Source organism: Ptiloglossa arizonensis, chromosome 4, assembly GCF_051014685.1.
Source record: "Ptiloglossa arizonensis isolate GNS036 chromosome 4, iyPtiAriz1_principal, whole genome shotgun sequence".
Classification (NCBI taxonomy): domain Eukaryota; kingdom Metazoa; phylum Arthropoda; class Insecta; order Hymenoptera; family Colletidae; genus Ptiloglossa; species Ptiloglossa arizonensis.
The window spans coordinates 8325740-8337414 of record NC_135051.1 but is presented as its reverse complement, the minus strand read 5'-3'; the positions used below and the strand labels follow the sequence as shown (position 1 = coordinate 8337414).

The 11675-nt window shown below is 38.1% G+C and overlaps 1 protein-coding gene and 1 long non-coding RNA gene across 2 annotated transcripts; one reads left to right on the top strand and one right to left on the bottom strand.

The window, feature by feature from the left end:
• The first annotated feature begins 4634 nt into the window (after positions 1-4634).
• Positions 4635-5215, top strand: LOC143146241 (uncharacterized). The gene is made up of 2 exons (XR_012991863.1): positions 4635-5013; positions 5078-5215. It is a non-coding gene; the product is annotated as an uncharacterized LOC143146241 (long non-coding RNA).
• Positions 5216-6763: 1548 nt separating this feature from the next.
• On the bottom strand, positions 6764-9064 carry LOC143145637 (cytoplasmic dynein 2 intermediate chain 2). The gene is made up of 9 exons (XM_076309192.1): positions 8787-9064; positions 8636-8720; positions 8361-8576; positions 8059-8293; positions 7792-7981; positions 7525-7724; positions 7319-7461; positions 7045-7247; positions 6764-6977 (listed from the first exon to the last, which is right to left on the bottom strand). Exons 1-9 carry the CDS (start codon positions 8843-8845, stop codon positions 6908-6910), a joined length of 1401 nt encoding a protein of 466 aa, XP_076165307.1. The 5' UTR covers positions 8846-9064; the 3' UTR covers positions 6764-6907.
• Between the last annotated feature and the right edge of the window lie 2611 nt (positions 9065-11675).

Sequence of the window (11675 nt, the reverse complement as noted above, 5' to 3'; positions counted from 1 at the left end):
TACGTCTCGGTTAACGGAATACACACTCGGAGAGTTCCTCGAGGAAGCGAAGAGGGACTCACAGTAATCTCTCTTCGCTTTCTTAAGGAGAAGAAAGATCACTTTCTTAGATCCGGAATGGACATCGGAACTTCGACAACGAAGACTGCTTTTTTAGCGGGAGAGCTCAGCTTCTTTAGCAGAAGAGCTCAGATTTTTTAGTGGAAGAGCTCCGCTTCTTTATCAGAAGAGCTCGGCTTTTTAGCAAAAGAGCTCAGCTTCTTTGGTGGAAGAGCTCGGCTTTTTAGTGGAAGACTTCGGCTTCTTTAACAGAAGAGCTCCGCTTCTTCAGCAGAAAAGCTCAGCTTCTTCAGCAGAAAAGCTCAGCGTCTCCAGCGGAAGAGCTCAGCGTCTCCAGCGGAAGAGCTCAGCTTCTTCAGTAGAAAAGCTCAGCGTCTCCAGCGGAAGAGCTCAGTTTCTTTAGTGGAAGAGCTCATCTTTTTCGGTGGAAGGGCTCAGCTTCTTTAGTAGAAGAGCTCAGCTCCTTCAGCGGAAGAGCTCAGCTTCTTCAGCCTGGATCAGTGGGGGATCCAAGTGCTCCAAGTCGCTCCCTTCTCACCTTCTGCTTAAAACGTGATGAGAGTTCGATGTTCCAGACGGAAGAAGGGATCGACTCGTATCACCAACGATTCCAGTGCTGGAGGCTAGGATTTTGCGACGCGAAAGATCGTATTGCGACGAAATCGAAACGGTTATCAGGACTAGAAAAGAAAAAAAAACGAACCCTCTTTCGCGCGCGTTTCTTCTCCGTTTCGAAATGCGCCCTAAAAACCACGTGGCATTTCTTCCTCGAATGGTTTCCCTTTTTTTTTTCTTATCCCTGTACCTTCGTCCTCGCTCCCTTTATTTTTCTTTTGTAAGCTTACATTTTACACCGAACATCGCTGTACAGAGCATTATTCCGCGAAACTCTGGTCTGCTTTAATCGAACGATGATGAAAATAACGAACGAGACTCGCACAGTGCACGGATGGAGACACTAACTCGAACGGAGGCCTGCACTTCGGAAACGCGACGGGTGTCCGTTGTTTTCTTTTTCTTTTTTTTTTCTTTTTTTTTTCGCTCCATCCGAGATTTTCTCGTTTGCTACGAAAAGAAATTCACTTGTCGAGTACGAGTCGCGAATGTAGTAGTTTTTGGTCGGAAAAGAAATTTAACAAAAGCTTTTAATGAGCTAAAATAATAACGAATTATTTTAATAACGATTGTACGAATGTGATTGTAGCGACACTTGTCGTTCGTCGTCTTCCGCGAGTGTAGGCCTTGCGAGGTGCCCGATAAGGTTGTAGAAAAAGCAAAAAAAAAAAGAAAGAAAGAAGAAGAAGAAACGGAATGTCAGAACTTTTGTTCTGTCCTTTCGACGAATCGAGGGCGACGAGGTTATCGTAGTCGGTAAAAGTCGTAGATAATAGTAAAGATATCGAGTCGCGATCTTTGTAACGACGATAAACAGATCGACGACGCGCTACGAGAACCGAGAGAAACGATGATAACGATTCTCATGTTCCGTGTCCCTTTGATGAAACTCCTCCGACGCGTTGCAATCTACTGTCACGTTTTCTAGGGTAACGTAAGAAACAATAGAGTTATAAATGTATATGTAATGCATCGTGTGCGTAAGAAACACGCGACGAGTTAACGTTTAAGGTCTCGAGCGGAGCGTGCGGGTTCGAGTGGGGAAAAAAAAATGAAAAAAAAAAGAGAGCAGAGAAATGGCACGCGCGCCGTGTAAACGTTACTCGATGGTGCCCGTTTCGCGTACGACGGGGAGGATCGGATTGATAATAACGACGTAACGATAAAATTGGGGGGGGGGGGGGGGTTGTACATAAAAGAAGCGAAGAGGAAAATTTTGTTCGTGGGAGCGGAGAAGCAAATATTTTGTTACGTAAAACGAACGGGACGAGAGAAGAAGACGATAGGTTTCGGTACGAATTGTTATCGTCGTACGCGCGTTTTTCAAGTACACTCGACTCACCGATTTTACGTACGGGGGACGCGAGTTGGATTTTTGAATGCGGCGAACCGATGTGTTCGAGCTACGCGAGGATATGAACGAAGAAGGGTGGCGAAGAAGAAGAAAAAGAAGGAGAAGAAGAGAGAGAGAGAGAGAGAAGTGGAGGAAACGCCGTTGTTACGCGCAAGAACGAGATATCCTTTTATCATTCCTGAGCTCACTGCTAATCTTGGTCGCTTCTACGTTCAAATACGAATCGGAGGAGGGGAGCTATCGATACATTCCGGTTGAATCCCCGATGTGGAGATCGTGCGCGAAATAATCGATATCGCGTTACGAGAAACGGGGGAATCTTGACTGGGGGGGGGGGGGCGACAGAAACTCCTGTCCAGATTGTTTTTTTTTTTTGTCAATGGAAAACTCAGAGGACCAAGAATCGAAGAAGAACGAGACAAGAGGATAACGGGAGGGCTCAACGAGATGGACACGATCGACGAAGAATGGATCATCATCGATTTGGCCACCTTTCCGACGCGCATCCCGTTGTTTTCTTGGCGAAACAATCGTCTCGTGTTTGCGCGTCCGACGTGAGGAGAACTGTTTGGAAGAGAAATGAAAAAAAAAGAAGAAAGAGAGAGAGAGAGAGAGAGAGAGAGAAAAGAAGATTAAATGTACGAAGAGGTCTAGTCGTGGTCAAGGAAGACTCGCAATTTTTTCAAGGATCATAGAATCGTCCATTACGAGGCTCGATAGAGGAACAATTATTTTTTGCCGTTTTTTCTCCTACTTCGAGGAAACGAATCTAGAAGTTTCCACTGATAGGATTAACGTAACAACTACCGAGTTAAATACGAACGGCGATGGTGTGAGAATGATCGAGAGATCCTCCAGATATCTAGGCAAACATTGGAGATAAAAAGAGAGAGAAAGAGAGAAAGCCGGTAATATTACGAGAATGATAAATGACGCAGTAATATTACGAGAATGATAAATGACGGACGAACCTAAGAGGGTGTTGATCGTTTGTATCGTAATTTTGGGACGGTTGTTTGGTGTTTGCGACGCATTTCGCGTAGTTGTAGCAGCGGTCACGTGTTGCATGTGGCGCCAAGACGAGATAAAAATGGCCGACAGCACCGAAGAGAACGATTCGAACCTGGCTGGAAGAATAAATGTCTTTCAAGATCGTCGATTTCGATCATCAAGAAGCGCGAGAAACGGATACGAGAATTGAGAATAGCGAGAGCGTGTTGTGTGTATGCGCGTGTGTGATGAAGAGAGAGAAGAAAAAATAAAAAAAACCGCTGCGTCCGTCAGCGCGTGTTGGTGTCATTTCGGGATTAAAATCGGATCCGAGAGCAGCGACGTTGGAGCGAGTGTGAGGATTTCTAAAAAATGATCAGAAAAATGTCTTTTTGTGAACAAAAAGCGCCAAAAAAAAAAACATGAAAGAAGAAGAAAAAAAGGAATCTGTGCATGCGTGTGTAAGAAGAGAGGATGAATGGATTATACGGTAAAAAAAGGGGATTCGAGGGTGGAGAGATATCGAAACGTTCGGTGAGAGTAACGAGAAATGATGATATCGACAGGAAGACGGGAAGAGATCCGAAGCTGTGTGTGGTGTGCAATAATCGTCGTGGGAGGAGATGAACAGCTTCCGTGTGAGAAAGCTCGAAGACGTGGTCGTTGGAAGGACAAATTTTTCGATCATCTTCCGTCTGGGGACAATGTATTGTTCGATGCGAGGATCTTTCTTGGAAGGACAAACGGGGAGAGAAAGTAGTCACCGTGAACTAACGGCGAGACGTTTTCTCGAAATTTACGTCTTCGAAGTTAAATATTTCGGCGCGGCACAATTACATGTACACAGGAGGCATATATGAACACACCCGTATATATGTATGTAAATAACGCGACGGATATGGGAAAGAAACGAGGGACGTCCCATTGAGCCGATCCGAGTATTTAAAAAAAAAAAAGAAAGAAAGAAAAGAAGAATAAACTCGCGTTTATGCGAGCCACCACGTGTACAAAATTCAAATGGATTACTCCGCGGGGACACGCACATACCTACCTTTACCGCCGTACACCACTTAAGCGTAACGATGGTGGAGAGGTTGCGAGCAAACCTCGTGTGATCGAGAGAAAGATCGTAAGCGGAGATACAAAATTGAGAGAAAGCTGTCTTCTGTAACGGGAACGCCCGATAATTTTCGACGTGGGCACCGTTACGACGAAAGAAACGCGTGACACGTAACGCGTTTGAAGTTTCTTTGGCGTTTATTCTAGCGCAGATGGAGCCACCTCCCGAACAAAATGGAAGGTGCCGGAAAGCAACGAGAAATTCGTTTCCTGGTATCGCAAACAGTACCTTCTTTTTTTTTTTTATTCTTTGCACTTGTCCCGTTTCTCCCGCAACAATTCTTCCCAACACAATTCTCCTTGGTACCGGTGAAACGAAAACTGACGAAATTCGTTAACAAAGCTGCCTACCTTTAACCCCTCAAGACTACCCGATGAGAATCATCTTCAGTTTCCGTTCCCGCCTCATACTTTAACAAGTTTATCCATAACCCCGTCCACGATTCCCTTTACTATCCCTTTTTTTTTTCTTTAGGGCCCTTCTCAGGGCCCGCAGATGCCTTACACATCGGAGCAACAACTTCTCGAACGAACTAAACATCTACGGAAAATCTGTCCTTTTCAGGACACTGAACATTTTCTTTTCAGGTCACTGAAAAAACTGTCCTTTTCAGGACACTCGACGCTGTCCGTTTTAGGACAAAACATCCAAGATACCGTGTTTGGACGAGCTCCAAGATTTTGTTTCAGGATTATGTGAGAGATGTCCAACGGAGGGGAAAAATCGAAGCTACCTATCTAGGAAGAAATTTTAAATAAATCTATTCTTTTCCTGGAGAAAATCCACTGTACCTGTTCTACTTGTATCCCGTTTAAGATTGCATTGTGATATTAGATTGTATTTTCAACTTTACGTTCGACCAAGCTGATATCAGGTATGTATACTTTCGTCTCTGTGAAATTATAACGGTATGATGACTAACGCAATTTTTGTTACAGTTGTATTGATACGATTCGTACTCGAGTTCAATTTCGCTCGTACGTCACGTTTTCATGGACACTTCAGCACATTTGCATAAAAAAACTTAAGAAGGTCACAAAAGTTATCTGCTATGGAACGTTCAGGAAGTTTTACTACAAGTGTATCGTGTCACGTTTCACTGAAAAGAGCAAATTAGTTTCACCGTACCTGTGCGCCGGTATTTTCTGACAAGATTTTATTTTTACTTATCATAGGAGTAAATGTTATGCAATAATATCGTTACTGACGGATAATAAAACGCCGTGCTCGTTAACGAGTGGTAGTGGAACGTACTTCCGTTGGATACAACATTTGAAATCGGGTTATGTAATTTATGTCCTAAAAACGACTTTAAAAAGAACTCGTAAAATGTTTTTAACTGCGAATTTGTTACAAGAACGAAGCATTAACTAGATTCGACGAACTGTTTTTAAGCATTCTATCTATGCTCGTTCCATTTCGCAGTGTCATCTTGTAACTCTCTCCAGCCAACGCGTGTAGTAAAGCTGCCCAAGAACTTGGACGATGCCCTCCTAAGATTGTGGTGTGTGTGTGTGGGTATTCACACAGGCAGACTCTGTTATAGCAGAGACAAGACGCGTCTACCTGAGATACAGCTGAAAGGAATTTGTTATTTTGTTTGATCAACTATGTTTACTGAGATAATCTTCGTCTTATAGATCATTTTTATTAATATATTTTTATAAAACTGTAAAAAGGAAAACTGTACGCTTACCTGTAGTTTATTTCCGTATGACCTTCGTTTACATCGATTAAATTTAATAAAATCCAGTCCATACACTGAAGTTCGCGGTAAACGTGACGCAATGAACTCAAAACTTAACGAAGTTGTACGAAGATTGAGACTCTTGCATTGATTACACAGAATTACGTTGAGTCAGGTAGTCCATGTTTGATGAAAAAAAGGAAAAATTTCCTTGTTCATTTGTTCTCGATTCTATCGTACCATACGTATTTGTACAAGTTGTAAATTTTTTCATTATTTTTTTTCTGCTTCATAATGCGTGTATCTGTGACGTCGAGCATGACTGGCCGAAAAGATGAATCACGGCTTGAAAATTGAAAGGAAGAGCGTGACAAGTGTAACTGTAATCTACGCGAGTTACGTTCATTGAATTGTTAACAACTTGATGAGTTTAAACACATTTTAACGAATGTATTTTAATACTGAAATGCAAATATTAATAAATATATTTTCAAATAACGTGATTACATCCTTTTTTTACAATTCGTCCTTGTTTTCAGTCTCAGAAGTACCGTAAATCCGTGACCTAAAATCGACCACAATAGTAGGACATGTTAAACTGTCTACTAATAAACTTTCACTTATTCACTTAAGCATTTTACGATTACGTATATGTATTTTGTATCTCCAATGTATCTCTTATTTTCTTAAATATTATTTGGTTGAATTCGTGCATTTTAGTTAAACTATTTCCGTATAATAAAATATCCACTTCGTAGATGATCTGATATACATATTTACATCTCAGGCACGAAATGTCTAATGTAATAATCATACGTGATTAATACTGTGGTTTAATTTTAACACGTATTGTATTCATTGAATAAGAATTTGAGAATAAAACATTGTCGATACTTGAAAAGTGAGAGAATAAATTTCTTGAAATCAAAATATTAAATACTTATACAAAAGTAATATATTTTCTTTAACAAATCTACACTTCTTTTATTATATGTATTGTAAAAAAAAACAGTGTTTATCAGTAATGTAACATCTGGATGAAATAAAATAACTTAATAGTGCAATTTATTATGTAATATTGTTAATATAATTGTCGTGGAATTTTCCAGATCTCTATATTTCCTTTGGTGTCACTTATAGCCAGCAAATCTCTACAAAAAAAAATGTAAGAAATGATGCCAAACAAAATTTCGATCACATGTTGTTGTCGGAACCTACATTTGAGGATTTACGCGTAAGCAGCTGGTATTTTCCCTGCGAGAATTATCGAACTTCACATTTGTTACAGGTCTACCATTCGTGACGTTATACAATTTTACGTTTGAACCGGCGCCATAGGTTGCTAATACATCTCGATTTCCAATCATCCATGTGAGCCCTATGATCGTATTTTCAAAGAAAATCGATCGTAGACACGTATGCTAAACAATAAAAACAAAAGTTTAAAGTATTTGAGTAAATTTTATATGAATTTTTGGGCGAAATTTTTTACCTTTTCGAAATCGTATATTCGCATTTCCTTATTCGTGGCGGTACTAACAAAAAGATTACGAGTAGGAGAACATTTAATGCAGGTAATGCTACCTTCGTGTTTTTCATATTCACTTATTACAGGGTCCATGAGAGTTTCGTCTCCTATAAATAAAAAGGAATAATTATTTAATTACACTCTTATAAAAATATCAATAAAACGCATACCTTCAATAGAAGCATTGCGATCTAGACTGCATTTATATAGTCCTCCACACAAAGTGCCTACAATGAAGAGTACAGGATCTTGGAATGGAAAATCAAAACTGGTGATACATAATCCAGATTCAATTGCGCGTTCGCGAGTTCCACCTGCACTGCGCGGTCTTGAACTTTCTATTGGATTATATTCTTTGGCTATTTTGAATCTAAAAATGACAATATAGTAAAAAATGTTATGAATAGTGAGTCATTGATTTCTAGGGAAACCATTACCGTTTAATTGAAGTAACAGTGGCAATTTTATGGACAAAAATGTATCCATCTACACCAGAGCTCACTAGTACGGTCACATCATTTACAGTTCTTTCTTTCCAATACACTTGAGACACAGAATCCCCATGAGTGGAAACAATTGTTGGTGTTGGTAATGCATTGTCCCTTAAGTTCCAAACAAGAACATCACCTTTAAAAATGTTGTGTGTAGAGTTTTTTTTTATCTATAAATGTACATATTTACTACTCAACAATTTTATAAGTTACCATTAAATAAGCCAACTGCTAAAATAAGTGGTTTAGTTGGATGATAAGCTAACGAGGTGACACATGAATCTGTTTCTAATGTTCTGTTTGGAGAATCTGTGAAATCACTATTCTTTGTTTGAGTGTATAGTTCTATTTTGGACAAGTGGTCGCACCATGTTTCATGATAAAGATAACCGTAGGAAACAGCTAATGTTCCTCCTTCAATACTCCAACACATATCGGTTACTTTTATCTGAAAGTGCATCTATGTAATATAAAATCTTATAAAATATTAACAATTATAAATAAATGACAATTACCTGAAAATCTGTTTCATTTGTACTATTAATTTTTTGTAGAAGCTCTGTGTTTGTAAATAAATCTCCATTAGTTTCTGGGTCATAATCTTCAAATGCACTGGTTCCATATGATTCATCTAAAGCTTTTATTATACTTGGTGTAACTTTGTTTAAAAATTGGGCCAATTTCAGATAGTCCACCTCAGGCTTCTTCTTTTCATCAATTATGGTTTGAGTCTAAGAAAAGAGCCTTTACTAACTTGATATCTGTATGTTTACAAATGCATTTTAAATACCTCGACGCTTCTTGTTTCAACTGTTTGCACGGGGTTCTGCTTATAAGAAATCTCCGTCGTTTGGACGTTTACCGATAATTCCGATCTGAAAGACATTTGTAATTAAAGCAAAGAATAAAACCAATTCTATATAAAAACATAACTAACGTACTTTGCGGATGATAATTGCGAATCAAAGCTCACAGTATCGTGAGATCGGTCAGTGAACATTATTAAACAATATTTATTTCACTTTCGAAAATTGTTTAGTTTTTAAATGAATACTTTAGTCGTTTATAAACTTTAATTTTAATTTGTCATAAAAACAGAAATAGTAGTAAATGTTAGAAGCTTTTTAATACCGACGCTTTTCATTTGACGAGTTCTTTATTCCGGATACATGAACGCAATGTCCATTGATCCTTGCTATTTGAGAGAAAATACGACATATTGAAAGTATTCCGTTCTACTGCATGGCAGGCTTTTAGTTGTAGCGCAGCTGGTACACTAGATGGTGCTATTTAAACTTAATAAAATGTTAATCCAATAAAACATTATTACTTATTACATACAACCATTATGTGTTAAATGCGTTTGTTAAATTAAAGTTTTTAAATATAGTGTTAAACAAAGTTTTAAATTTGTTGAGGAATTTTTAACCTAATAGTTCCATAGATTCAATTAACTCAACCTAAGGTTCTAAATAGCAATTTCTTTCCCATAATAGAGAATAAAGTTTGCTTCAACATAAGAGCATAGGAAGCTTTTCAGAATATTAGGGATAAAAGTTATAAATTTCTCTTAAATAATGAGGAAAATGATAATTCTACAGATATAGTTTATGCACGAAATTTTAATTCTGTGCAGAAGCAAAAATCCAAAAATAATTTAATTTGTTTAAAATTGAAATAATCCAAAAACGTTGGGTGGTGCCATCTACGGCAAAACGTCCAAGTTTGTCGAGAAATAGTTCCCTCATCGAGACGCTAGATGGCGACGTAGGTACTGTTAGACTGCTTATTAAAATGTAGCTGTCAAAATATAATATTTTTATTCACAAATGGAGATAAGTAGTGCGTTCGGTGATAAACATAGAGTGTTTATTAAGAAAAGATATGCTTAAAACGTTTACTACAATGTGAAAGACATAATGTAATTGTTTCTTAAAAAATACATGATCATAATACATCGAAATGTGTATGTAGGATATTATAGGCTATGAAATTATAGGCAATATGTAATTTTTTCTTAATAGTAAGTGTATATATTGCTTTAATAGTTGCGAGTTTATTGCCTGCTAGAATGTAAGCGTTAGAATGTAATTTTTCCATTATAAATAGGAAGAAATAATGTGCCAAAATGCGTACGCAGGATCCCTGTTAAAAGGTAAGTGCAAAATATAATCTATATCTGAAGTCTTGTATTAAGAGTTCTTTTTAGAACTTTCTTACAGTGGAAATGCCGGAAAGCAATCGTTTATTAAGTAGTGACTGCATTAAGAAATATGTATGACATGCTCCTAAGGAAGTAACGAGCGAATTGTAGTTTTTTTAATAATAGAGAATAAATTTTGCCTCAATAGTGGAGCATACAAAACCTTTTAAATATCAGTCTTAAAGGTTAAAAATTTCTTTCAAATAATGTAGAGAATGATGATTGTACGGGCGTAGTTTACGCATAAAATATTATTTCTGGGTTCGTAATCCGGCACAGAAGCAAAAATTCAAAAATAATTCAATTTGTTCAAAATTTAAAAAATCCGATTGCGTGAGTGGCGCCATCTACGGCAAAACGCCCAAGTTTGTCTGGAAATAGTTCCCCCATCGAGACGCTAGATGGCGATGTAGGTACTATTAGACCGCGTATTAAAATGTAGCTGTCAAAATATAACAATTTTATGAAAAGATGGATAAGTAATGTGTGGAGATAAACTTAGAATGCCTGTTAAAATGCAAGGGCCAAGTAAAATGTATACAAAAACTCATGTGGTAAAAAGTGTATTACAATGTGAAAATCAAAATGTAATTTTTTCTTAATAAATACGCATTCCTAACCTGTTGCCCCAAAAGTCGATAATACTATCGATTACCTCGCACACTACAAGCGTCGTGCATACGGCAGCTGCCGAAAAATGTTTATAACTAGTTAATGTAAGTAACAATCGTAGCGAAAATGGTCCATGAATGTACCCACGAACCTTTGTTATACAATGCAAATCTAAAAGTTTACAATTTTGCCTTGCAAATGTGTTAAATTAACATCTTTTTCCTTTTGCGCCAAAGTAGCGAAAATCGAACGACCTCCTCGATCATTCTGTGGTCCTGCTACCAGAGCTCGGTATCAGGCGAGCAGAAATCAAAGTTAGTCGACTCTCTTGTTCTCTATCTCTCTCGCACAATGTGCTCTTCTCTCTCTTACATCGGTAAACGACCTCCTACATCATTCTATGTTCCTGCTACCAGGGGATGAAATTCGGAGAGCGAAAAGATACCCAGCCGTCCTGTATTACGTAAAAACATATAGGTTATGTAAACACGAGAGTACTTATTACGTTCGAAAATTGTTCGTAACAATTGAACGTTGTAATCAATCAATGTGAAAATGGTTCTTGAATGTCGCTACGAGTCTCTGTTACTTAATGCATGCCCAAATTATGAAATAATTAGGTCAGGAGGTCGATAAAAATATCGATTACCTCGCACGCTACAAGCGTTCTGCATACGACAGATCCCGAAAAATGTTTATACTAATTAATGCCAATGGCGATCGTTGCGAATATGGTCCTTGAATGTTACTACGAATATCTGCTACGCAATGCGTTTCCAAATTATGCAATTATTTGACCGGAATATCGATAAAACTATCGATTACCACGCACACTACAAGCGTCGTGCATACGACAGATCCCGAAAAATGTTTATAACTAATTAATGTCAATAGCAGTCGTTGTGGAAATGGTCCTTGAATGTTACTATAAATATCTGCTACGCAATGCGTTTCCAAATTATGCAATTATTTGACCGGAATATCGATAAAACTATCGATTACCACGCACACTACA

What these genes read in the sequence shown, in the direction of transcription:
- LOC143145637 (XM_076309192.1), bottom strand. Translation starts at nt 8,845, where the DNA reads ATGTTCACTGACCGATCTCACGATACTGTGAGCTTTGATTCGCAATTA. An exon ending in TTGAAACAAGAAGCGTCGAG is followed by an intron (nt 8,577 to 8,635) that starts GTATTTAAAATG and finishes CTCTTTTCTTAG; the next exon opens with ACTCAAACCATAATTGATGA. An exon ending in ACTGTTACTTCAATTAAACG is followed by an intron (nt 7,725 to 7,791) that starts GTAATGGTTTCC and finishes TGTCATTTTTAG; the next exon opens with ATTCAAAATAGCCAAAGAAT.